The sequence below is a fragment of the Hydractinia symbiolongicarpus genome, chromosome 4, assembly GCF_029227915.1.
Source record: "Hydractinia symbiolongicarpus strain clone_291-10 chromosome 4, HSymV2.1, whole genome shotgun sequence".
Classification (NCBI taxonomy): Eukaryota; Metazoa; Cnidaria; class Hydrozoa; order Anthoathecata; family Hydractiniidae; genus Hydractinia; species Hydractinia symbiolongicarpus.
Window position 1 is genome coordinate 883,296 of NC_079878.1, and position 27,827 is coordinate 911,122.

Sequence of the window (27,827 nt, forward strand, 5' to 3'; positions counted from 1 at the left end):
GTGAATTGACAAAAGTTTTTTACAGTTTTACTAAAGAAGTTGTCATGCAGATAGGCATGGAAAATGTTTGTGGCTCTACCAACATAGCGAAAATGACTTAGCATATATACTTATTACAAACCTATCCAGATGGACACAAAAATGTGTAATAATGTAGTTAACGATATCTGTTCTTGAATGATTTTGTTTTGTTAAAAATTTCAAGTATTTATAGTAATTATTACATAACAGCTACAAGGTATTTTCACATTTGATTCAGCATTTTAAAAGTTTGAGCCAGAAACGGTTACCGAAAAATAAAAACAGTGTCTTTTTGGTATTAGGCTAATAGGGCTAAATATTTTTGACTGAATGTTGTGGTAAATCAGTGTTCATTCATTCATTTTTGTAGGTTGTTGTGTTGTATAAATTTGTTTTTTAATTGACTATTGCTGCCTAAAAATCCAAATTTTAAGTTGCTGCCTTTACCTGTACAAAATCTTGATATAATCTAGCCATCTTTTTATTTTATTGTATTTATCTGTTGTTGTTTAGTCTTTTTCTTAAGTCTTTTTTTAAAAAGCTCTTTCCATTCTCAAGATATTTACATTTAAAGAGTTTTACGTTTGCTGCACAAATTATGATGTCATATTCAAGGAATAGCAAATTTTGTCATTTCTTCTTTGATAAAAATGTAAAAAACTTTTGTCATTTCACCCATTAAATAAAACCATGCCTTTTTCTTATTAAATTGTATATAATTAGCACCATTTCAAGGAATTATTTCGTTATGAGGCTAGAGATTTTAAACCAAAACATCATCAAGTCTTGTCAAAGTCTTTATCCCAAAACTAGTGTTCTCTTCATTGGCCTTGTGACATAAATAAATTGTATGGAAAGTGTATATTGCCGAAAGCTTTGAATTTACAAAAGTAAACATACAAAGTTGTTATGAAGTCAACAAATTGTTATACATTACACCTTTTCTTGAGACATTGACTTCAAGTATTCTGATCAAGTTGTAAGTATAAAATAATTTAAAAAAACTGTTACTAAATAAATTTGTTAAGGTTTAGTAAGGTGACTTATGACTTTTTACTTACCACTTTTTCTAGTGCTTTTTTGTCATTTTATTGACTTCTCTGTATTAAAAACAACCAAGTTGTATAATTTAATTATTAACTTACTGTTCCAACTTTCTCTCTGGGTTGTCCTAGAACTTCGTAAATTTCACTTTCTTCAACATCCCCGCTCTCATCAAAATCAGATCCCCAGGAATCGCCTGAATCAGACATATCATCGTCGAGAGACATAGGTAATACTACCGTACTTGCTGGACGAGTTGGAGAATCTATAAGTTGCAAAACAGAAATGTTTAATAAGTATAGGTATGTATTAAAATCAACACCAAAGATAAAACAAAACAAAAAATAAAACGAAACAAAATATGAAAATCAAAAAAAATGTGTCTGAAGCATTCATCCAATTTTTCTGTTTTGTCAAATTTACATATCTATATGTATAACTCTTGCTCTTTGTGCAGGAGACTGGGGTTTGATTCCCTTTGGTGGCGATTAAATATGGGCGAGTGAATGTTACAATATCCTAGTGTTAACTCAAGCCATGTTTGGAAAATTGGGAAGATGGCGCACTATGTGGGCTGTTGGATGTTGCAGGGAGTTGTCTGGCAGAGCGCAGACCCTAATTGGGTCTGCCTTGCTTTAAATAAGCATTAAACACTCTAGGACTCTCTATCGAAGCCTCTTAGAAATAATATACAGAGTATATCCCTCGATATTTGTGAGGCTAACCATGTAAAATCTCACTCTATATATGGTCCCAGTTTAATTATCATTTTACAATTATTTTATTATCTAATTAATATCATTTTACACACAGGTCAATTGTTTGTTAGTTGTAGTGGTTTGTGTTGTGTTTATAAAATCTATTATTAAATAAATAATTTTTTCTGTTTTATAAATAATTTAAAATATGATATTTATTACACTGTAACTTTATTTTATAATTATAATAGATACATTATTAGAATCAATAAAGAAAATAAAACAAAACAAAATACAATAGAAATATACCTTACTAAATGTATAAAAATATACATTGGGAATGCAGCATATTTATTAAAGTACCTAATACGCATGTTACCATTTGTTCTATTTTGTCACAAACTTAATGTATATGTTTTTAATTTAATAACTTATAATTTGTTATTCAATCAATATCCTTCCTATACACAGGTCTAATGTGCCAACCATAAATTTGTAATTTAAACAATATTTTGTTAGATACTTGTCACTGCTATATGATTTATAGAATCAATTTATAAAAAAAAAATTTCTGTTTTTATAATTAATTTAAAATATCAGACTTGTTTTCCTGCAAATTACTTGATAATAACATGATCTCTCACAGTGAAATTTGTCTTCCCATATGTACTAAATTCTTATACAGTTTTCGTTTTCTATGTAAAATAGATATTTTTTTAGAGAAGTTTTACCTACAGTACAGTCCAAATGTAAAGACTGAAATACATGATCAGTTTAAATAAAACGACTGAGCCTAACAGATGTGTCATATGTCCATATTGTGCATTTTCAAAACTGATGTTATTTTTACCTGTTAACTTTAACCTATCAGCTTTCTTAAAAAGATGGATGTGTTCATCTTTTTTGCTTAAACAGATGATCTTTCCCTATTAAACTTTGGTAGATCTATTGTTTTAGAAGCTTTTGTTTACGAAACACGGATCAAGATGCATATGAGGGGAATGTATTTGGAAACTAAAAGAAACTAGTTGTTATCCTCTTAAAATTCCATGGTGGATCAGCCATCGTACATATTTCTTGCATCACTATATTGTGCATTTATGCTGCCTTTTTACATGAAGTGCATAAAGAAATTCACTTAGACTTTTACTTTGTGGGTGCGATTGTAATGACGTTTTCTATCACAAAACCTCTGGTTTTTCAATTGGATCACATTATAAAATTAAGATACGTGTTTGCTACAAGACAAACTTTTTTTATGTAGGATTTTTGAAAAATATTGAAACAGTTTCTTAGAGGGTTAATACGGCACCCTAGTTAACTCTCAAAACAGGATCGTAAAAAGCTAATAAAGGACTGTATTTTCGATTGAAAACTGCTAAAACCGTACCATAGAAGATTAATAACAAGAGATTAATGCCTTAGTTCGCCTAAAAACTGTCGAAACAGGACTATAAATGATTAATTACTGTAATGTTTTAGTGCGAAGATTCTGTTAAATCACTTAAAACATAGCTCTGCCAAAGACCATTATTGAATTAATTATGATAAGCAATGGGTAAAATGGTTTTCGGCATACAGGAAAGTGTGTTGTATAGCCCATACAGGAAAGTTTACCATCGTACTGCACTGTGAGCTTCCAAATAATTCATAGTTTTAAAACTACTTACAGGATATTATTGAAGATATTATTTCAGTTTGTCTGTTCAGTATTCATATTACTGTGGAAAGTTTATCATTTCTTGAACATGATAGTTTAGTAGGTGACATTTCAGGAGATCCTTCTCCCATCATCTGGCAAAGTAAAATGATGTTGCGCATGTAAAATGGATACAGTCATAAAGTCATCACGCAAGTAGAAAATAAAATGAAGAGAAGATGCAACGGAGACAACAAGGAAACATCAGAGGAATTTATCGCATCAGCATTCCTACCCTTCGTACCAGGTACCAGCAATATCCTTCGTCAAGTTTTAAGGCAACACAAGATCAAATGCATTCTTACCTCTAGAGACAACCTAAGAAGCACTTTGTCTAAACCAAAAGACAAAATAAACCTGGAAGAACAAATCAATGTTGTTTACGAAATCCCATGCAAAGATTGTGATGCAGTGTATATAGGCGAAACAGAAGAAAGTTTAAGCAACAAGTACAAGAACATATGCGCGCAGTGAGAAACGGAGATGTGAAGAAAAACAAAATTGCGGACCACAGCTGGAGCAGAAGTCATTAGTTTAATTGGGATGAGAAGAAAATCATTGACAGAGAATCCAGAACAACAGCCAGGAAGATTAAAGAAACCATCAACAGTGTAGAACGTAACAAACACATAAACAGCATCTCGTATCAACTTCCTGAGATTTGGTTACCAGCCCTACAGAAGAAGTAGTTACCTACATCTAGGTCCGAAAATGTTAATTACCACAATTAACTATAATTATCAGCTCGTTTCTGATTGGTTAATTTCTATAAATTTCGATCCTCTGCAATTATATAAATACATGCGCAACATCATTTTACTTTGCCAAAGATGGGAGAAGGATCTCCCGAAACGTCGCCTACTAAACTATAATGTTCAAGAAATGATAAACTTTCCACAGTAATACTTACAGGATATATATTATTTTATAAAAAGTGACATTTCTTACCTGTACGAGGGTTATAATAGCGAATACCAGTTTCAACTCTTGTAACATTGTCACCGGTTTCTAAGATCACGTGTTGTGTATCCATATCTTGTATTCTTTGTTGCAATAACCACTCACTTTCTAAATCTAAACTTCCACCTTGTTCATGCACTGTATCATCTAAAAGGCAACAGTACAATTTGCTTTAGCATGATTACAGCATTCATAAATAAATTGCAAGTCTGAAAAAAAGACTGTAATAGGAGAATAGTGTTTAAAAAGTGAACAAACAAAATTGATGATAGACAGGCTTCATTAGATTTGTTTTGAAAGCTCAGGAGCAAAGAATGGCGATAAAAGCCATCGTTAGATTGTGTGTTAAAACTTGAAAGATTAAAGAATGTGGTAGAAAAGTTTCTTTATACCCTTGTATAAAGAAACTTTTGAAAGTTTATGAATAAAAAACTGCAATAGGAAGAATTCATTAGACTGCAACAACAAAGAGTGCACAATAATACAATTGTATAATAAATATTAATGTAGAAGAAATATTTGATTTATGAATGAATGGCAGAAAAAACAACATATATAATAAATACATTATTAGCACTTTTACAATAATTTAATTTACCCAAAAATGGTTCTTAAATTTTTTAAATTATGCAATTAAAATATAGATATATACAACTATTTTCGAATGATTTTTACTGATATTTTTTATTAGTAAATGTTTTGTTACTTCCATGGGAGGCACATTAAAAATAAGCTCCTAATTTTTAGCTGCTTTTTTATGACAAAGGAGCTCTTTTTAGCATGTACTTCATGCATGTATTCTTGCTTTATATTTTTTATCTTCTTTTATTTTTGCATGAGCAAATTATTGCCAATTTTTTTGGCAATGTGTGTTTTGTTTAATTTAGAGAGCTATAATTTTATAAAAAACTAAAAATATGCCTTGTTGATAATAAACTGCAATTATTTAAGGGCAAAGAAAAAAAGTAAGCCAATTTAATTTTTCAGGGAATATATATATAGTCCACAACTTAAAGTCCACAACAATGTACAATAGGAGTTGTCTCCACCATCATTTTAAAAATAGTTTTAAATCCATTCGTTTATTGAAAATTGTTTCATATATAGAATCGTTTCCCAATCTTGCACAAAATTTTGTGAGAAAGTGAGAAAGGAATGTTTAAAAATAGTTTCACGTATATAATAAATTCATTACGTTTCTAATTGTTTTTTAATTGCTTTTGGAAAACAATTCCTTTCAGAATTTGTTTCAAATTTTGTTTCTAGATTTATTTTAAAATAGTTTCAAAATTGTTTGTTAATCGTATCCTATTTGTGTCCCATTTGCTTCCACTTTGTATCATTTTGAATTTAAAAAACAAAATAAATTACAATCGTTTTCAAATCGCTTTAAGTTGCTTTAGGTATGTTTTATCAAACAATCTTAAAAGATTTGAAAAGATGATAATGCATTTTAAAACGATCATCATCGTTTCAGTTCGTATAAAATGTGAAACGATGATAATAAATGTAATAAGTTAATAAAATGTTAGTAGAACTTACAAATTACTGCTAATTGTGATGAACTTTTTGGTCTGTTAGTTCTAGGTGGTCTAATAGGTGATGTTTTAGTATGTTCATTGAGTACTGGAGCACTTTTTCTCCTTAATTTATTATGCGCCAATCTATATCCACTATAAACGCCAGGAACACCCTCTTTGAATGCAATTAAACTATCACGCATACCCATGCCACAATTTCCAAGCTCACCAAAGTCACGGCTTTTTCTCACATGTGATATTGAAGTGGTATGTTTAATATTTGCATCTGCTTCATGCACAACTTCATAAAGACTATTTTCAACATTATTATTCTGTGTATCTGATTTGTCAGTCTTGTTAACAGGGTTAGTACTTTGAGAGGTATGAGTTACATCATAAACATCTTCCTCAGTGACTATTTTATCGTCGTAAAAGATGCTCATCTTTTTCTTAATTATATACTAGCACATAAAGCGCAGTTAGGTTTTACTAAACATTTAATAAATATAAACTAGCACACAACACCATCTAACATAAAAATTGAACAATAAATATAGCTATAAATAAAAAAACAAGTAACAGGTGTAACAGGCAACACATAGTTGGAACCCCTTGACTTTCTTCAATTTTGTACAAATTGGTCCCCAGTAAAAAGGGTTGAGGTTGAGCAAAATAGGGGGCCGTGGTAAAAAGGTTGGGGCTGCTCTTTATTGCTTTTTAGATTATCTACTATAAGTAAGACAGATTTAATTCTCCCAGTTGACAAACATCATGACACTTTTGAAACAATCACAGGTTTTTAGTTCTTGTTTAATCAAAGCTTCTTCTGTAAGAGTTTAACCGTAAAACGTCCGTGTTTTTTCTCAACCGAAAGCTTTACCAAGTGACATTTCCACCAGGAGAATTTAGCGTTAAACAGGTGAAACAGCAATTGCTCATTTTTCGTATTGTTTCAGTTTTCTATTTATCACTATCAATTTGTTGTAACTAATTAACATCCCTTTTTGGGTAGGCTACATATATATATTTTTTAAGAACAACAACAACATAAATAGTTTCTGATTTTTTCGAATATGAGTTCAAATTATTAGGGTTTTCTTTTTTTGTGTTACGTATCTGTAGGATAAAGATAATAGCTTGACCTCATAATAATACGAGAACTACTCTCAGAATAAGAGGGGTTTTGGGTCCTTTTAATAAGGGTGGGGGTATTTTCAAAATAGAGTAAGGGGTGGGGGTGCGGTTTCTGCCCCCTTTTGCCACCTTCTGCCAACTATTATGCAACAGGCAACAGCTCCAACAATAAAGGAAAGTCCAAACAAAATTGAGTCTCGCTTTTAAATTTAAATAAAACCCAATACAACAACAGGATTTCCTAAAAATATTAGAAAAGTTAGTTAGCGAGCTAGGAAATTTTAAAATAAATAAAAATTTCTGACTGACATGCAATTTGCAAATCCGAACCAATATGAAACTTGTTTACTTTTCCTGCGGGGTAATCAAAAGTATATGGCTTCGCTGTCCCGGTCTCTTTATCAAAAATTAAGACTTATACGCTCTAGCTAAGTGAGACCACCAGCGCTTTTGCCACGCAGTGTTCTCATATGTCAAAACAAAACAAATCAAGAACCACTTCTGGATTTCATTCACTCACACTTCCTGCTCTTTGTCATGTAGCTTTAGCTACGCAGCAGTGATTGATTTTTGCATGATACTTGCAATTTTTTTTGTATATATCGCTGGTATGTCAGGAAGTTTGTTAAGTAGATTTTTACTGAGGTTTGGTTGAAAGGAAATTTAGCAGCCAGCTTGCCATTTTTTATGTTGAAACCAGCGTTTACTAGCCGTCAGCAGCAATCAGCAGGCGGATGCAATAATTTTTTAAAAGTATACACCATGACCTTATTATTCTTATCATCTACCCTAATATTGCCTGTAAGGACTAAAACAGGTAACTATCAGTATTCACAGAATGATCAGAGAACCAACAGCAAACAAGCGGTCTATAGATTGATTCCAGTATGACGTTATTTGTTTACTTTTCAGCGGTAAGCTCTTTGACTCTGACATTGGCATGATAGACAAAAAATGCTAGGATTTGGTGAAGGAAAGTCTTTTCCCATGGATTTCTTCTCTTGGAAACATTGTTGGGGTTATAAACTATTATCAAGTCATAATTAATGAACTGATAATTACTTTGCTTCACCTAACAGCCCATCTTTTTCCTGCCACGCAAACGCCAAAGCCAAAAGAAGAGCTTGCTGCTGAAAATGTACACAACTATTTAAGACCAAGAGTCAACAGCGAACCAACAGAACAACCAGAAAACTGGCAGCGAATGAACTCTTACATGTAAAGTTACATTCGAGAGGTACTGTACGCGATAGTTATCACCTTTGATGAGCTTTCAGTAGAGCAAAACTTTCATTGTTATTGTTAACCTATTGTTAAATACATTAGCTATTAGCTATTTTTGCATGTTGAAAACAATAGAGTTCATGTCTTGTTTGCGAAATTTAATTAGCTCATGTGAAGTCCGTTTGTCTTATTGTTATATTTAATTGCTGTAGTTGTCAAATAAAATTTAACCAAGATTTAAGTATCTTTTGTTTTTAATCACAAACAGCAATGTTAAACCATTTGTTTATAAATTTTTAAAACGCGATAGAAATGCTTTTTTTAGAATGCATTTTGTAATCAAAAGGCTAACAGTCCATTTGAAAATTGGTAAACAATGACATTTAAAGATTGGCTACATCTTTCTAATCTGTCACGTTCAGCAAGAAAAGTATGACAGCAAAACAAAAGATACTGTAAATGCTGAATGTGGATAAAGTTTATACATAATATAAATAATATAGATAATATAAACAACAGACCGTTGTATTATCTTATGTAAAGATCTTAAAGTTACCCTATAATTAAGAGGCCTGGGATGAGCAAACAAGTGCCATTTTTACATAAATGAATTAATTTATATCAAAATGGACATGTTTGAATTGATTCACAATACCTTTACATTGGTAGAGTTCAAATCCATTTTCCTTGACAGTTCTAGGCTGCATTACTCACATGTGACATTATAGTTTATGCCTATTATAAAGTCTAAAAATCTTGAAAAACTTGTTAAAAAAGAGCTTTAAAAAATCAAGCATTAGTTTAACATCAGTTTAACATTATTTCCACATTCCTTTAAATTCTGTTCAATTATTAATGAGACTTAAAAATTTGTCAGATTATAATATTTAATAAATGCGAAAAAACCTAAGAATTCCAGTTAAGTTGATATTAACTGCAATGATAAGTTCTTATTTTTTTAGAGAATATGTAAATAAACTTCTTTGCTAAAATGAGCCTGTACAGGAGAGGAAATACAGGCGTGCTTCTAATTTCCATTGGTGGCTTGTTGTTGCTTTGTTACTGTTATTACAGTATGAGCGATTTGACAGAAACGGTTGACCGAAAGGAAAGAGAGCTGAGGAAACAAATAAGAAATGGCAAAACTTTACGAGAACAACTTAAAGGTATATAGTTTACATAATTTAACTATAATAACCTTATTATAGGATATGTTTTTTAATGCAAGTTTGGTATGGTAATGGTATAACTGTCTTAAAGCATGTGGTATGTTTTTAAGTACAAGTTAGTCATAATTTCTTTGATTGTTTTTTTCAGTTGTGTACCAGCACACATCGAAACTAGAAGATGCGTTAAAAAATGAACGGGAGAATCATAAAGAGACAAAGCAAGGTAACTATATATTTACATAATTTGAAAAAGAGATTAAGATCATTTAATTCTTCTATAATTTGAGTTTTTACATTGTCTGTGAATTTCTAGAGTAAATTTAAACATGTTGAATCTTTTTATTATAAAAGTTTACGTTCATACTAAGCTGTACATTCAGAAATATACCAAGTGAATCTCATATATTAAGGAAATTTCCCTTTTTTAGAATTAATGGTTAAGGTGGAAATGTTTACACACAATTTAACAAAAACAAAGGTATGTATGTAAACAGTTGTAGACCACTGCATGTTTCGTATATAATGTCATAAGGGCAGCTTTTGTTGTAGGTTCGACCTATTGTAATGCACCTTTTTATGGTTTTAGCATGAGGCAATGAACAGATTCAATGCACTGGATACAGATTATAAGATGGCGAAAGTAAGTGTTGGTTTATTACTAAGTCTTCGCAATGAGACTATTGTTTTATCAGTTTTACATCAATTAGTTTCTTAAAAAATTAGTTTCACTATTCACAAAATTAATTTTCACAATAATTCAGATCCTTTTTTTAAAGATGATTTACACTATTTTCTACTGAAGCCAATAGGTGCAAAAATACTTTCCTGAAATAAGTGAAAATCTCCTTCAAAATCATGAAAATCATTTTCGAAATGGTGAAAATCCTATTCAAAATGGTGAAAATTTTTTTCAAAATGGTGTAAATCTCTTCCAAAAAATAAAAAAATCTTTTTTTGAAATGGTAAAAATGTTTCCAGAAAAAAGAGAAAATATTTTTCAAAATACATGACCCTAACCGTATTTCCAGGGTATTTTATATCTTGTATCAGCCACAAGAACACAGCGAAAGGCTATGACCACAAAGCGTAAAAAGGCTTATAGTAACAAGGTACAAGACCTCATCTCTTTTAATTTTCAGAAAATACAACTGAATTGGTATTTGGTAGGTGAATTAATAAAAAATTAGCTATTTTAGCAAAATTACAGAGTTAGAGACTTGCCCTTATATACCCAGTGCACACAGCCCCGCCCAGCAAACTATTGTTGGAACAAGTTTTTACTTTTGCGCCACAGATTCAGGACGCTAATCAATCAAAATATAGTGTTTCAAAATAAACGATGGCTTCGCTACCTATTGGAAAACAGACTTTAACGAAAAACGATTTCTCACTCCTTTAAACTTCCTAGCAGTTATTACTGGAGAAAGTGTCAATAGCGATTCAACATGAGCAAATATGAAATCATTTAACTCTAAAAAGAAGTAACAAAAAGAGAAGTTCATTTTTATTTCCCGCATGGGATAAAAATTACGGTATACAAATACTTGGCAGAGTTGAAGTTCTTATGTGGCGACATTCCCAGAAAATCAATCAAGTAGTTGAAGTATGACCACAAAATTTTCCAGTCAACTGCAATCCACACTCAGAGCAAAACATGATGAATATATAATAAAGCTAAAGGACAATGTCCATGGACTATTCCCTGGACTGTCTATTTCATTCTCTTTACTTTACTTTTCCCGCTAAAAAGGGGAACTTTAGGGTACCACCATTATACTCGGCACCAAACCTGTATTCGTCCCAGTTCTATTTAGAGAAACATTTTCATCATCTCTCTGGAAACATTTTCACTATTTCTCGGCAAACATTTTCACCATTTTGAATAACATTTTTACTATTTTGAATAACATTTTTACTATTTTAGCAAACATTTTCACTATTTCGAATAACATTTTCACCATTTCGAATAACATTTTTACTATTTCGAAAAACAGTTTCGCACAATTTAGAAAAAGATTCTTCACGCATATTAGCTTTCGTAATTTTCCCCTTTGATTTATATAGAACTATATTATGCAATAAAAAAAACGTTAACTTCATCACTGGTTATTTTACACATATATTTTTTATAAGAAACAGGGAAAAGGGCCTAGTAGTCAAGTTTATGTGATTTCTTAGGAATGAAGTGATAATTTATTTAATATTAAATATTGAGCTTGCAAGTGTCATCATTTAAGAAGAAACCTCATCCATTGTTGAAAACAAATGCAACGAAGGAATCAGACATACTATTTATTTTCTACTGATGTCTATTGTTTTTAATTTAAATTAACGAATTGATATTATTTGTTCCCGCTGAAATGAAGTAAACGAAAAACTTTTGACAATAAGGCTCATATCTTTATTCTTGTTACATTATTCAGTATCTTAGAAAGTTTTACTCAAGTTATTTTACTTTCTAAAGTTTCTGCAGTAGAGGTTTCGCATTATGGAGCAGGCACCATATCTCTTAAGATTTATTTTGGCATTATTGATCTGTCAGCAATTTTTGCACCTTCTGATTGGACAAAATTATTTTCTTCTCTCTATTTCGAATACAATTTGAAATACTTCTACTCACTCTCGAACAAAAAGAAAAAAAAAATTAGAGACGAAAATTAGAAAGTACATCAGTCCTTCAAGCAAGTTACAGTTCCAAGTTATTGGGACGAGCCTGGAACGAACAAACAATATGGCAAATTAAATAATTATGGCAAAAAAATTATATTAATCAATTCACCTTTATTAATCTATGCGTTAATAAAGTTTGTACATCCCTAACAGGTCCAAAATTACTGATAACAGAAGATATCAAAACTTGCTATTCCTTAACTATCACATCATAATTTATGCATCATAGTTAAATCTGAAATTCTTTAAATGTTAATATCTTAAAACGAAAAGAGCTTTTTAAAAAATTTAAAAAGACCAACTTTTTAGTCTCTATAATATAAGTCCAACATCATTTTATATATTTGGTTCCCTTTAAAGGAACCCCCAATGTACAAAATGATGTTGGACTTATATTATAGAGCTTAAAAAGTTGGATAACAAGTCTTTTTTTAATTTGATCTGCCTGTTGGGTTCCATCAAATTTTGTAAGTGAACATATATAGGGTTATTACAAGCTTACCCAGAAAATTAAATTGCAAACCAAGTTGCAGATTTTGAGTTTTGAGTCATCAGCAAAAATTAAAAGGCCTATAAGACGAACAAACAAGTGTCATTTTGACAAAAAAATTATGTTAATCAATTCACCTTTATAATATCTACATTGATAAAATTTGAATGCATATTCTGTAACAGGTCTAAAATTACTGATGACACAAAATGTCAAAATTGTGCTATTACTTAAATATGACATCATAATTAATGCACATAATTAAATCTGAGATTCTTTAAAGGTGAATATCTTGAGAACGGAAAGAGCTTTTTAAGAAATTTAAAAAGTCTTTTTAACTAATTTTTTAAGTTCTTGAAGTTTTTAAGTAATTGATTTTTTATAAAATATGTGTATATCTGCTACATACAAGTCCTTGAAAGGATGTTAATCGAGAATAAAACCTCATCGAAAAAATGGACGTGGTAACGTCGCAAAAAATTAAATATTTTTTTTATGAAAATTAATTCCATCAAAATAACATATAGCCAGGTAAACACTTGAAGCATGTGTACCGAGTTTAACCAGACCAGGATGCAAAAATGTGGACCGTTGTTTTGTTTATATTGTATAGAGCATTTCTGTTTTGATCAGACATAAGAAGCAAAGATGGAAGGTGATTTTAGTGACACGTTGAGTCATTAGGACGCATCAAATGCACTACGTCATATTAAATTAACTTTTTACCCAATAAAAGATTGATATTTTGTAGAGAAAACATTGGGAAATGAAAAAAGAATATTTATTGTGAGACGAATTCTGTAATTTGTGTAAATAAACTTTTTTAAATGTGCACTTGGTGTTGTCGATTCGCTGAGATTTTTGACGTGTGATATTTTCGGTTCATTCAGGCCAACCATGAAGAAATGAAGCAGAACTACCTTGCTTTGCAGCAAACTTATTCAAGACTGAGCAGCGAACATACTCGCCTGTCTGCTGAATATAAAGAAGATTATAGAAAGTTAAAGGATTCCAAAGATAGCGAATCGATCAGTCTGCAAAGTAAATAGTTCCTTATACTTTTTTTTATAGGCAACTAAGGTTTAGACAGGACTAAAGTCTTTATTTTTTTAAAAAATTCAGCACTAAATAACAGTATTTATATATTTATTTATTTTATTTATTTAAAAATATTTACAGGGTGGCTACCGTCAATTTAAAACATAAATTGTTATTAATTGGGGCCCTGTAATCAAAATATTTTTTTGGAACCAAAAGTTCACAGAAGTCATTAATTTGGTTTAATAAAATGTCCTTTTTTGTTGCTGCAAATTACTGAAAGTTTACATAAACACATCTTTTGTTTGGTTATTGTTTGAAATTTGCATTTAGGTCGAGTGCAAGAGTTATATAATCAAAGAGTCCAGTACCAAGAATTAGCGAAACGTTTTGAAGAAAACTACAAAAGCACTGTGGTAAGTTTGGGTCTATTACTTTAAGCGTACCTTCATGATTACAATTTTTGCGGGTAAATAATTTTCCAGATTATAGAAATACATTTTGCAGGTAATTAATGATATTAATGAACGCAGATGATTCTTTTTTGGATTTTTGAAAAAAAAAGCACCTCAATAAAACATGAACAGGAGTACACTTTTAATGATCCTTTGTTATGATCAGAGGCAAAAGCATTCCATTTTCTTGCCATGTATTTATTTGCTCGAGTATTTTACGAATGAGAGGTTCTTAAGAACTGTAAGAAATTTCCTCGATGTTGAATCTCATTAATTTGTTATAATGGAAGAAACGAAATTATGATGGATTAGTTAAAAAAAAGAGTAAAATAAGATTTAGATTTAATTTTCTTTTTCTTTAATATGCACATCTACTTTCACTAACTAACTTACGAGAGGCACTTATTCTTTGTTGGACTTGTCGTTTTAGGATCGCTTGGAACAAGTTACCGAGCTTGCGCGGCAATATCAAGACCGAGTGAAGTTATACGCTAAAGAAGTACGAAATGTCAAAGTAAGTTGTTTTATTTTATTGTTGTTGTTGTTGTTGTCGCGGTTGTTATTGTTATTGTTGTTGTTGTTATTGTTGATGGTGGTGGTGGTTGTGGTGTTTTATTGTTGTTGTTGTTTTGTGTGTTTTCACTTTATATTTTATATTTTTCTTTTTAGAATGAACTTACTGTTTGTAGATTTGGCTCAAGTAATAACTACACACGTATGTTTGATACTTTATCACTTCATTTTATTAAGTTTCATTTTAATACATTTTTAAAAAAACAAATTTATGATTTATAGTGTACCTGAGAAGCTACAATGGTTGACCCTATGGCCACTAAAAAATTTGGCAAAATTGACTGTTAAAATTGTCTATGTTCGATGCAATTTATGTCTTAATAAAGCGTAGGCCTTGCTACGGCTGTGCATTTCGGAGAAAAATGTTAAAAGAAATCGAGTCTGGCCTATGCTTAAAAATACCAAGTTTTAAATATTTCATGCGTATAAAGAAAAAAGGGTGTTGTGCAAACAAGCTTTCGTCTTTATCCTATTTCTGTAGCAAATCTTACATTTCAGGTACCGGAGATAAGAAAAACACTCCAGATCAGTTGGATCGGGATGATGCTAAGCTTGATGAGTTGGAAAATATTTCGAAAAATCTGACATCCTCAAAAAATGACCGTGCATTAGAGGATACACGTGATGTAAATTCATTACCTAAAGATAATGGTTTAAAACCATCAAATAGCGAGACTATGTCAACTGTAGCATCGGTTCCTGCAGATGACTCGATTGTTAAACGAGTTTTTGCCGGAGTAACCGAAAAAAAACCTCAAGGACTTGATAATTCAGTCAGCGAGAGAAACCGAGACGAAGTATTAGAGAGCAATGCCAATCAGTTTATAAATAAACAAAGACAATTATTTAAAGACGGTTTACCTGGAGCAAGAAAATATGACCATCAAGGTAGTGATGACGAGAAAACCGTTAAAGAAGAAACTTCGAAATTGACTGAAGATGACGTCATCAGAAAAAAGTACGGGAATAATAGGTACGTAGTTAACGAAATAATACGAGGAAAAGACGAAGAACCGACTATCAAAGAAAACAGCCGGTACCGTCAACTTGCCAGCGATGATAAAGATAAGTTAAGCCCGTTAGCACAGGCGCAACAAGAAGAAACACAAGAAAAACAATCTTTATATCAGTCAACTATACAACCCATCGCGCAGAAAGATGATCATTTTGAAGAAGAAAACCAAAAAATCAGAGAGGACAGAAACATTCGACCAATAAAGAAAATTGGTGGGTTGATCGATGGAGGACAGAAAATAAAATTTAATTCCGATACAGACTATACATTAAAAGACCTTAAAGAACCTAAAAATGTACAGGCTTTAGAAGCGAAAGCTAGAGTTAATCAATTAAAACCACCCTCCAAAGATATAGCCAATGAAGAAAACAAGGTAAAACCTATAGCGCAGATGATGATAGCCCCGAAACAACAAATGCCCATTCCGAATAAACGTATGCCTGGTCTTTTCAAGAAGTTTCTTCGCCCGAGAATAATGGTTAGTTTAATTGTATGATTTTATGTCTCTATGTCTGTCTCTATGTGTCTGTCTGTCTCTCTGTGTGCTGCCTGTCTCTCTGTTTGTCTCTGTCTGCTTGTCTCTCTGTCTGTTTTTCTCTGTCTGTCATTCCCTTCAGCTATTTGTCTATTTGACAAAGAAACAGATAAGAATGAAAGGTAAATTTACATAAGATTTGGAACAAAACATGCATTTTAAATATGATATAAAACTTGGAATTACTTAATACTTGACATTCAGCTTCCCCTAGATTATTTTCGACAGAATTATTTCGCAAATCAGTTAATCAAAAGTTTTATAATTTATTTTTGAAAATCAGGCAAAATAACACTTTTTTCATGGCAATTAATTTGGCGAATATGTCAATTTTTCACAAAATTTGCAAAAAATTCTGCGATTAAAATAATTTTCTAATAGCACGCCTAATTCCGAATTTAACCGCCACATTGGTTGTTTCTATGACATAGTCGCGAAATTTAAACATGTAAAAGTTGACTTGTAAATGTTTACAACGGACATAGAATTTCAGGTGTTGGTTTTGTTGAAACATGCTAATTGTTGTTGACGCCAGCCTGACTATTTTTTCATAGTAAATTTCGTGCGTACTAAAAAATATGCGGTGATCACACGCAAATGGAGTATAAGTGGAAACCTGATATGTAATAATTTTCTAGTATTTTTATCGTACTCTTTAAGTAAATCTCTTCGCCCTTATTTTTACGGCTGATCTCTATTTCTCTCTTGATATTGTTTGTTTGTTGTTTTTTTGTTTTATATTTCTCTATTTAGAAAAGCAAGGACGATTTCGTTAATAAAAAAACCGGCGTATATGAGCAGAAAGATATCTCAAATGAAAATGATGAAAATAAGCTTTCGCAATTGAACAAACCAATGATTCAGAATAAATTTGAAGCGAACAACAACAAAGATGAAAGAATGGATGTGAAAGGTGTCACGCTTGAAGATGACGAGAATGGGGATCAGAATCTTGATCATCAAGCTGGACAACAGAATGTACAAGGTGGCGATGATGATAGTGATGAGCGAGATGTTGAACAGGAAGAAACATGAAGTGAAAAAGTAGCTGTCGCTGTCCAATTAAACTCCACCTCGAATTTACCGAATCCAAACCCAAATCACGCATTGCATACTTTTGTTCAAGAGTACCAAGATTGAATTTTACGGAACAATAACAGTTTGTTAGCTAAAAAGAGTGTCATAACGTTTTTATTATGCACCCGTAGTGGTGCATAAAAACGTTAGTTATGCTAGCGTCATGAGTTTCTCTTTTTCTTTTTGTATTGCGCACTTAAGTTTGTGCATGCTTTGTAATTTACCTTATTGGTGAAAACAGTTGGCAAAAATCAGAGTCAAAATATTGATTTGAAAAAAAAAACGAAAAAAAAGAAAAATCGGCAAAAAATGATAGCTGGGGAAAAAATCGGCAAAGGTTGGCAAAAATATTAATCACTCACCAAAAATTTAATTCTGTTTTACTTAAGATAAATATTCACCTATATGTAAAAATTTAATAACTGCCGACTTTTTTGTTTTCCTTAAACGCATATTACCGTATATCCTTGATTAGGTGTACCCATATTGATTAAGCGCCCCCCCCCCCCCCTCCCCTTCGATATTTTGAAAAGGTTGTCTAATCAAATACGTTTTAGTATCATAGGCGTTGTTTGTACCTGTTAGCACGTAGAGAAATACTTTTTCGATATCCGCCCTGGGCAGTTGATTGAGCACTCACGTGACTTCAGTTTTTACGGACGCTCTGTTTTTTTCTTATGAATTTTTCACTTTCCAGGAATTGTTTTGTTTTAATTTTATAACGCATTGCAACACTGGAATTTTCATAGATCTATTTGTAAAATTAAGTTTAGTAAATATTTTAGAAGTTATTTATATTTGCCTATGAAAAGATGACGTCAACTATTTATAAATGTTTTTTTATTCAATCGCGTTGATGATAATTGTGGAAACCAGGGATAAATTGTTTTAAACAATTAAAATGTTCTTCTAATTTCAGAAATTAGGAAAAGCTACTTATTATTACGTCAGCAAAAGTTGACGCAGAAAATTCCGTGATGTTGAAAAATTTCCAAAAATTTCAACTTCTAATTATGTAGTGACTTCAAAGACATCTCAACTTTTTGATTTCGCTACCTTACGGAGATTAATATTCGAGAGGCTGGAAGCATTTCAGGAGCATGAAATTCTTGACGCTATAAAGAAGTACAGTATAAAATCGTAGTTTTGACACAAACGTGTTGGAAAAAGTGTTGATGACATTAATTAGAAAACAAAACCTTAAAAGAAGAAAAAGTGACATTCGACGGGATAATGAAGGAGAAAAGAGAATCATAAAAAAGCACACTTGCACACACGTGATCAAGGGATCCAAATTAAAGTTTTAATGCAGATTCCTTCTCAAGTTTCTTTTTCCCTTCCTTTCAACAAAGGCCTAGTAATATCATTGCAGATTTTGACATTGTATTTTTATACCCCACTAAAAGCTATATCAACCTTGACGGTATATCTGTCTTGCTGTGACGTCAATAGGCGTTTTGCAGAATCTGAGAGATAATTACCCAAATAAACGATATCACGTGACTATATAAATTGAGAAATAAAAAGCACATATAATCACAAAAATCTACACTTTGAAGTCGCCATAAAGTTACACAAGTTCCAAACACTTCAGACATCGAAGAGGAATGATTTCGGCTTTTTTTAAAATAGTGCACTATACAGTGCAGACCACTATAGTAAATCAAAAGAGTAAACATTGTCTAAGATTAGATTACCCAAAAACCCTTGGAATCATCACATGATCATTTCGTTACAAGAACCTACACACAAAAAATATGACTACTAACTTATTTTATCTTAGTTTTTGTTAATAAATCAAACTTATTATTGTACACCAAAAACAATATAATTTGATACAACATCCATCCACACTTGAAATACATGCCTAGACAGAAGTTAAGAAATTTAGGACCAACCTGGACACCAGGGCTCTTTGTGCGGTACAAATTTACTGATATCAATAAGAGAGCCCTGGGGTCGACGTTGGTGTAGAAGATCCATTCATAACGTAAAAAATGATAAACATATACAGGGTTAAAAATAATATATATTAAAATATTTAAGATAAGTTTCAGTATATACAATTTCTGTCTGTATCATAAAAACGCACGAGAAGTTGTATCATAATTATTTAACTACTCTTGATAGCTTTTTGAACTTCCATCATGACTCGTGACTGACCAGCTTCCATTGATACTCCTTTACTAGCCATTTCTGTAGCTTTCTCAGAAAACTTTTTTGCCTATAAAATAATAAAAAAAAAATTATATACCTTAAGTGGATAAATTTTGGCGAGTATTTAATTTGGCGAATGACCAAAATGGAATATTTGGTGGAGATTTAATTTGGTGAATTATCAATTTTATAAAATTTGGCGAGGATTTAATTTGGTGAATTTTTTTTTTTTTGGGGGGGGGGGGTATTTTGGCGAATGACACAAAGAAATGAATTTTTAAGTCTTAAAATGTTTTATAATAAGAATAAACGTAAAACACACGATTTACATGTAACAATCCTCTTTATACTTGTATTTGTTGTAAAAACTTGTTGTAAAAATAAAAAAAAGTTCGTTTTTCGGGGTAAAAAAAAACATTTTTCTTTTTTTGATTAAAAAAAAAAACGTTTTTTTTAAAAAATTTGGCGGGCATTTAATTTTGCAAACGGTAAATTATGTTAAATTTAGCGAGTATTTAATTTGGCAAGTATTTAATTTGGCAAAATTCGCCAAAATTTGTCAAATTCGCCAAAATTAATGCACGCCAAAATTTATCCACTTAATGTATCACAATAAGAACATTTCAAACAGATGACTGGTCTAATTATCTAGTGCTATAAAATAGTCTTGCTTCTAGTTTTTATTTTCCGGTCAACTAAAAGCCTTCTTGCCGCAGCCCCAAAAGTTTAAGCATTTTCGAAAATTTAAATGGTTGTAGGCTTTGAAAGTAAGTTTCGTGCCAACTTACAAAGCTGCAAAAACACTGACGGAAATGCTAACGCGCATAGTCAGACGATTGCAAGTGCGGCTAAAAACGTTTGGACGTAGGATTCTACTAGCGTATTTTTGTAAACAACAGTCGCTTTCCTGTGGAAAATCCACAGGAGTTCCCACATCGCAACAAAGCCCGTACAATGCATTGCAAGTGGAATTTTGTGTGTAGTTTAAGTTACTTTTACATGACTTTGAATTCGTGGACAGATAGAATATACGAATATTAATAGAGCGAAAGGTCAACTTATAAAAAGTAAATATCGCACATGCAAACTAAGGATTTGTAGTCAACCTGTTTTTAAAATAAATTCACCTAGTGTATTAAAAAATCAAAATATTTTTATATAAATATAAAAATAAAAAAATAGAAAATATCAACGGATAAATTTGCAACTAGAAGACTTATTTTTGCAAAGTTCTACATAAGACCATAAATTAATGCATGAACTGAATAAATGTTGTACAACTATCAATTATTTCTTTTTATATCGCAGTCATAAAATATTAGTTATATACATACAGTTGCTCTCTCTATCTCGACTACCCTCTATCTCGAACATCTCTCTATCTCGAACCAAAGTCTCGGTCCCTTGGACATTTGTGTAGGCTCTAAGCTATTTTCCTCTCTTTATCTCGAACCTCTCTATCTCGAATACCTCTCTATCTCGAACCAAAATCTCGGTCCCGTCTGACTGTTTCTCTCTCTATCTCGAACTTTTCCGGATTTAAGAACCTATTTACACTAAAAATCGAATTAAAATGTTCCATTTTCGAACGAAAATGTTTGACGTTCGAATTCTAAAGTCACTCACAAAACATTGTTTACAGTGTTTTGAACCAGAAACCTTCTTGAGGTGAAGATGTCAGCTTTAAAAAGAAAACTCAATAACGTTTCTTTAATTCAAAATGTCAAATAATTCGGGAAATCGAGAAAGGAATGTCAAACAAGGAGGCAGCAGAAAAATACGGGATCCCCAAAAATACAATTTCAACTTGGATGAAAAAAAAACATAAGATCCTACAAAGCTTGGAAGAACAAAAAACCGCGTCTGGTTCGAAAAAGGTTCGAGGCTGTGATTATGAGCAGATAGACAAGGCTGTTTTCAAATGGTTTACTGTTCAAAGAAGCCAAAACATTCCGATCGAGAGTGGCATCACTTAAACAAAAAGACATAACCGATTTCTTTAAATGAAGCTGTAAATTTATTTTATGTATTTATTTTAAAAGAAGTCTTGTGCATTGAATATTAACATTTTAACATCTCTCATTGACCTCTATCAACTCCCGATACACTGAAGGTTAAAAATACGTTTTTTACGAAAAAATCAAATTTTTGTCAATTTTTCCCTATCTCGAACTTTCTCTATCTCGAACAAATTTTCTGGTCCCTTGCGAGTCAACTGTAGTACATATCGCAGTCTCATACCGCAAAAATTTCGTAAAAAAGATAAAACCTCCACATTTCATGCCATAATTTTTGATTTTTTGACATTATTTATGGTTTACAACGAAACCTTAATTTCGCGGGGATTTTTTATATAACAGATTGTTTAGTAAACATTTCTAATGTTTGAAGATTTTTGTTTGCGCGTTACAGCACAAAACGCGATGTTTGTTGTACATGAACAGCTGCACATGTTTCACATTACAAGAATTTTTTCTTTTCGCAGCGCGGAGATCTTTAAAAAAAAGAAATGAATCCTATTGTTAAATTTTCTTTAGGGTTATTTTGCAGACATGTAATTTTCGGTAATTTACCTCTAAATTAAATAATAGTAAAAAAAATCAGCTTTTAATTCTAGCGCGCCTAATTTATGACGCCATCAATGGATTTTTTAAACCATCTGCCAATAAGATTTTACGGCATCCATAAGTTATGACAAAAATTCAGGCAAACGAAAATATGGGTAGACAAATTAATTGGGCGGTCGGATAATATAGATCAATCTAAATTTTTGGATAGATTTTATTAGGACACCGCAAAAGGAACGCCTTAACCAACTTAACGTATTTGCAAAGATTAACTTTTACAATTTTGCGTATTAATTATGAAGTATGATGAAGTATTCTTAGACATGCCATCAATCGCGAATAGGTCCTAAAATGTCCACAAACTTTGGACTAGATTTTAATTCTTGGTGTTAGTTCAACCGACTAATATAGTCAGCAACCTGATTATATTAGTCGGTTGAATGTTTTGTCGAACCTAAATGACGAAATTCTGAAGAAGTGACAAAGATTAACGCCGACAAAAAAGTAGGGTTGAAAAATGTTTTTTGGTGTTTCGACGATAATATACAAAAACAACTTAAAATAAGTAAAATGTGATTATATTTTGCTCAGAAGGATACTTACTAAAGTTTTGTCTTGCAACACAAGGTATAACATGGCTAGTGTAAAGTAAACTTTCAGCAATACACTTGGTGTTGAGGAAGATTGCTTTTCACGCACTTCAAGAATTGCATTTAAAATCTGAACAGCTTCAGCCCCCTCGGCTTCATCTAAAAAGTTAAAGACTCATATTATCCTTGTCGAAATTAATCATTTTTTATATCCAAGAACTATTATTGCTACTACTATTGCTATTAATATCATGCTTAAGCCCTGTTTACACGATAGAGGTTTTAATAAATGTCTAGCCAGTTACCGTACTTCAGACTTACCAAGAAAATCAAAATCCTCGTCTTGCTGTGTTCCTTGTGCTGGTCCAATCCCCGTTGGTGGAGGTGGAACGCGAATTCTTTGTTTGACCAACATCAACAGGTGATCGTACCACATAGTAGTCAGCTTAAAGAGGATAATGTACATTACAACAATGCAGAAAGTAACCAAAAAGAATAGCTCATTCTTAAATTATAACCATTGCATCGGTCACACTGAACAATAACGAATTTCATCTTTCTGGTATTACTTTCTTTAAATATAGCGTGGGAGCCAAGATCACACTCATGCTTTTTAATATTTCACGAAACAAAAATCCTGGGATAATAGAAAATGAATATGAAAGGATAGCCTTATTTTTTTTTCCACGTGTCACAAAACCGTTACATTTCAGGTCACAAAAGATTCATTTTAATTGTATACGAAAAATCGAGTTGGGTAAAAATATTGCGGTACGCGGTCGTGTACGATTAAAATCGAGCACAACAATGAGAAAAAAGTGAAGTTAGGCACCGTTAACGTTCACATGAAATTTTTCGTATTAAAGAAGTCACTAATATTAGACTAGTCGTTAGCGCGTGGAAAATTCCACGTTCTGAAGTTGTATCGCTATTTCGCGCATTCTTAGCACAATGTAGTGATTCCGCTATTATTTTAAACACACTTCCAACAGCTGTTATTATTATAGAGACTAGACGTTAACCCGTGCAAAAATCCACGGGGTCACCCGTCCTTTATATATCGCATTTCGTGTTTCCGTAACAAAAAGCCAAACAGACGCACAAACAGACAGACTACGGCTATCATTGTAGAGGTAAATGAACTTAGAACTTTAAAAAAATTGATATACATAGAATAAAATTCGCCGTGCACGAAATTTCAGGCGCCTTGTTGTATGTCCTGTAAACGATCCGTCTCAGATGCCTGATCACGCACGTTATATTTATGTCGCAACCGAAGTTTCCGACGCTTTCTCGAAGAATACTAGTAGTTCAAACCAACTATCGGCAGCGTCCTAACCAATACCTTCAGGGACACGTAAATCTAAATCGGAACTACCCTGTTTTCATATATACCTGTGAATACAATGAGAATGCAACATCAAGCTTATCTTTGCGGTAAAACACATTTGCCATGTGAAAATATCCTCCTGACGTACGAATATCATCAGGCCCAAATGCTAACGACGCATGATAGATCTAAAGAACAAATTTTGCTACAGTTTTACAAGTCAAAAGAAGCATAGTTCTAAAATAATTAAGTACCGTTTATAGGAAAAAGAATAAAGGAAATAACAAGTTGCACAAAAACTGCGACAACGAGATTAAAAGTTGACCCGTAACTTTAGTCGCGCCTAAAATTTACATTTGTACCCAAAGGAACTCGTTATAAAATATTATACACCGTTCTCATCTAAGTTGCCAGTTACCAGCTATAGCCCTCTGCTTAAAAAAATTAAAGCCTACATCTTCAGCTAAATATCTCAAGGCCTCATCATCATTGCCTTGTGTCGCATACATCATTCCAAGATTTCGATACAATCTCGATTTAATATCATTTTCACATTCAGGTGTTTTCAAGACAGTCCATTGAGCTTGGGATAAGTAATCTTCAGCTTGTTTCAGGCGGCCAAGCCCTAAAAAAAGAAATCGAAACCACAGAAAGATAATACGTCATTTACAGTTAAACTTAACTGTATAAAATTATGTTAACTCCTGCTTAAGTGTATAATTTTAAATGCTTTTATGAAAGAGCACAGGAATACCAATTTGTAGTAAATTTCCATTTGCATCTATTTAGTATATATATACTACTCTTATCTACCATACTGACAAAAAATTACCTTTTAGGTTAAATTTGTTATAAAATGTAAGAGTAGTGTGTGTGAAGCTAAAGTGAGTCAAATAGGATGCACAATTTATGCTACAAATCAACAATGCAGCTTAAATTGGTTTATGATTAAGAAATCCACCTAATGTGCAACTGACTTAACATATTTTTCTTTTATTTGTTGTGTTCCTAAATTTCATCTGCCACTAAAGCATAATAGTTTTCAATTTTGTGGTTTGAACTGCAGGAATGACTATACTTCATACAAACATGTGGATTTGAATCATTGAGGAGATCACCACATTTCAAAAAGTATTCTTACCAATGCATGCTTCTCCAAGGATAAGATAGGAAGGAACCAAATGAATACTGTCCAATCCATACACTGCTATTGAGAATTTCAAGGATTGCATAGCAGCTGGTATAGCATACTCATACTTCCCTTCAAACAATAACTTTTGACCAGCAGTTTGAGTTAATTCAATCATTTGTTTCTAGACAATGTACATCTTCTTAGAAATGTTAAAGTAACATTGGTAAACATGAATTCTTTAAATTATATGAGGGATAAGACCCAGCAAGACATAAATTGAACCAAGTTTTGTTATATTTTGTTATATCTTCATAAAAGTGTGGAGATTTTTAGGCTGTGTAAATATGCAAAAAAATATATGTAAATGCTAATTTAGTGTACTTTAGCCCTGAAGGTCTTTAAAACAAACCTGTTGAAAAATTTTAGGCATTTTTTCCAAAACTTTATTGATGATTCAAATTTATCTTACTTAGAGTTGCCACTCAGGTAAAATTTTAATAAAACCTTGGGAATTCATCACAGCAAAAAACAAGGGATAAAAAGGAACAGTATCTCAAAAAATATTTTTACAAGATGTTTACATGCATTTAATCATGTTTATATAAATTCTTTACCTGTCTTAAGTTTTGCTGTTGCTTTTGATATTGTCTTTCTTTTTCAGAACCACTGATAAAGGGAACAGGCATTCGTAAGGGTATTAGAAGTTGACAAATTTTTTCATGAATACCAATCCAATCTATTGCTTGATGTTCTGCATCACTAAAATTTCCATAATAAACTCAATCAATTAAAAAAATGATCCTGATACAGTTTGCAAGCATACTTTATCTTTCTAACTCAAGCCCTGAATAATTAAAATGGGTCTTTTAGATGGAAATCAATACATCACTATTGTGAGACATAAATCATGGGACTAGGATATTTTAGCCAATTCCTTTTTTGCTAAAGACTGTACACAAAATAATGTGTTAAAGAGGTGGGTATGGGAAAAACTATAAAGTTATTTATCAAGTGGAATTGACATTTTAGCACAGGAGCCAATTTAGGTAATCACGTACGTAAAACATGATGGTCATGGATTGACTTGCTAGCTAAGTTAGAAGTAAGTACGTAATTCATTTCACACAAGAGGTTATAGCTAGCTTCAAAAAACAATTGATTAGAGTCTTCTTATTAGCTAGATCACTTCATAGTAGGCGTGTGGGAGGAGGAAAGGGAAGGAAAATTACGGAGATGGCACAATCAGTCAGGGATAACCGCAAATTAGGCTATTCGCCAAATTAGGATAGTATCTTAGTTAGGAGATTTTCTATAGACTAGTTAGGAGATCATCTCCTATTTCCTTCAAAGAAGATTTTTTATAGTTTGCTTTAAGGGACTAAAAATTATACACCAAAAGTCTTTGGCTAATTAGACAAGAAATAGTCTATTTAGGCTATGTGAAAATATGCACGCAGGAAATTTAGCCTTTTTCCAGAACCAACCGTGGCCGTAAAACAAAGAAGCCGTAATACAGCGCATGCGTTAATAATCAAAACAAACTAAGCGCTATATCTTTTGACAGTGATAATAATAAAGAAAAATATATTTTTATTGAAGAAGAACTACTTTGTTCATCACTAACATACTGCCAAGCAGTGAGCGGGATTCAATCCGCAGTCCGTAGAACTGGGAGTCAAAAGTATGTTCTATATAGAATGTTTTTAGCTAATAAAATCATTGCGGCTATGCAACAGAACAGCGATAAGCAGCAAAAACCATGTTGATAGTTTAATAAGGAGAGATAAATCGCCTAAATAGGTTATCATACACTAATTAGACTATCATAGCCTAATTTGTGGTTATCCCTGACTGGACAATGCACGGCCTGTTAAATGTTGGAGTTGTCTGGTAGAGCGTGGACCCTTAAATGGGGCTGCATAGTTCAAAATAAGTATTATGGCCTCTCATGGAAATAATAAACAGGGTATATACCTCGACATTTGTGAGACTAGCCATGTATGTGAAATATGACATCCATCCTATTTATGATATTATTAAAAGTTCCTTCTTGTAACTAGCTAGCTAGCTAACTTGTCAGCTTGATTATATTATATCAATTATATACCTATCTATGTATGAGTTTGGGTAAGTTTCATAAAACATATTTGATTTTTGATTCGATATTTGATTTAGCTAGCTACAAGAAGAAGGAGCTTTTAATATTATGGCGAGAACGAACTTTACTTACCAGTAATAGGTTACTCGACATTTGGTGCAAAATATAAAAGCTGGCTTCGAACATAGTTCACAGCACAGCTTAACTCCTTTAGGATTTGCAAGAGGATTCAGTGTCATTATTTTAAAAATAACTATATTACACTTTTTTGCACAAGTGAGCAACAGCTCTTGCCGCCATCACTGTTTTGACGACGAATTTGCTGCTCTTTCCTTGAGCGAGGGTAAGAAAAATAAGACCCTGCTAATTTTCGACCCCTAAGCTCTTTGAAGGTTTTAATTCTCGTCCCCCCGGAGGTATGTTTCTGATGTCAAAGCAAAAACATACCCCTGTGGGGACGGACAGCAAAAACCCTCTGGGGACGAGGCTACTCTCTTTTATTCATTATTCAAGATCAAAGTCACCGACATGCAAATTCTTTTTTGAAGAACATTAGAATGATGCAACAAGTTTTACTTTCAAAATCTGATGTTAGATTCGACTAAACGAGCAAAAAGCGCAACGCTATGTA

General features: G+C 32.1%; 3 protein-coding genes across 4 annotated transcripts in view; 1 reads left to right on the forward strand and 2 right to left on the reverse strand.

The window, feature by feature from the left end:
* The window catches only part of LOC130640759 (rho guanine nucleotide exchange factor 10-like), a 28,371-nt gene extending 21,940 nt beyond the window's left edge, over positions 1 to 6,431 (reverse strand). The window contains exons 1-3 of one of the 2 annotated variants that reach the window (XM_057447299.1): positions 5,965 to 6,431; positions 4,411 to 4,569; positions 1,167 to 1,330 (exon numbers count right to left, since the gene is read on the reverse strand). In XM_057447299.1, the coding sequence (XP_057303282.1) occupies positions 1,167 to 1,330; positions 4,411 to 4,569; positions 5,965 to 6,385 (744 nt within the window). In that variant the 5' untranslated portion in view covers positions 6,386 to 6,431. The remainder of the gene's footprint in view (positions 1 to 1,166; positions 1,331 to 4,410; positions 4,570 to 5,964) is intronic. The other variant, XM_057447300.1, reaches the window with a different exon arrangement.
* A 2,812-nt stretch (positions 6,432 to 9,243) lies between these two features.
* Positions 9,244 to 18,147, forward strand: LOC130640762 (Golgi integral membrane protein 4-like). Its single transcript, XM_057447301.1, has 10 exons — positions 9,244 to 9,466; positions 9,618 to 9,692; positions 9,898 to 9,947; positions 10,056 to 10,109; positions 13,520 to 13,670; positions 14,001 to 14,083; positions 14,553 to 14,636; positions 14,792 to 14,837; positions 15,194 to 16,188; positions 16,999 to 18,147. The coding sequence occupies exons 1-10, from the start codon at positions 9,292 to 9,294 to the stop codon at positions 17,278 to 17,280; spliced, it is 1,995 nt and encodes a 664-aa protein (XP_057303284.1). The 5' UTR covers positions 9,244 to 9,291; the 3' UTR covers positions 17,281 to 18,147.
* Positions 18,148 to 18,808: 661 nt separating this feature from the next.
* On the reverse strand, positions 18,809 to 27,600 carry LOC130640763 (zinc finger MYND domain-containing protein 12-like). The gene is made up of 8 exons (XM_057447302.1): positions 27,329 to 27,600; positions 25,713 to 25,857; positions 25,108 to 25,279; positions 24,422 to 24,591; positions 24,032 to 24,154; positions 22,958 to 23,081; positions 22,650 to 22,795; positions 18,809 to 19,546 (listed from the first exon to the last, which is right to left on the reverse strand). Exons 1-8 carry the CDS (start codon positions 27,433 to 27,435, stop codon positions 19,436 to 19,438), a joined length of 1,098 nt encoding a protein of 365 aa, XP_057303285.1. The 5' UTR covers positions 27,436 to 27,600; the 3' UTR covers positions 18,809 to 19,435.
* Between the last annotated feature and the right edge of the window lie 227 nt (positions 27,601 to 27,827).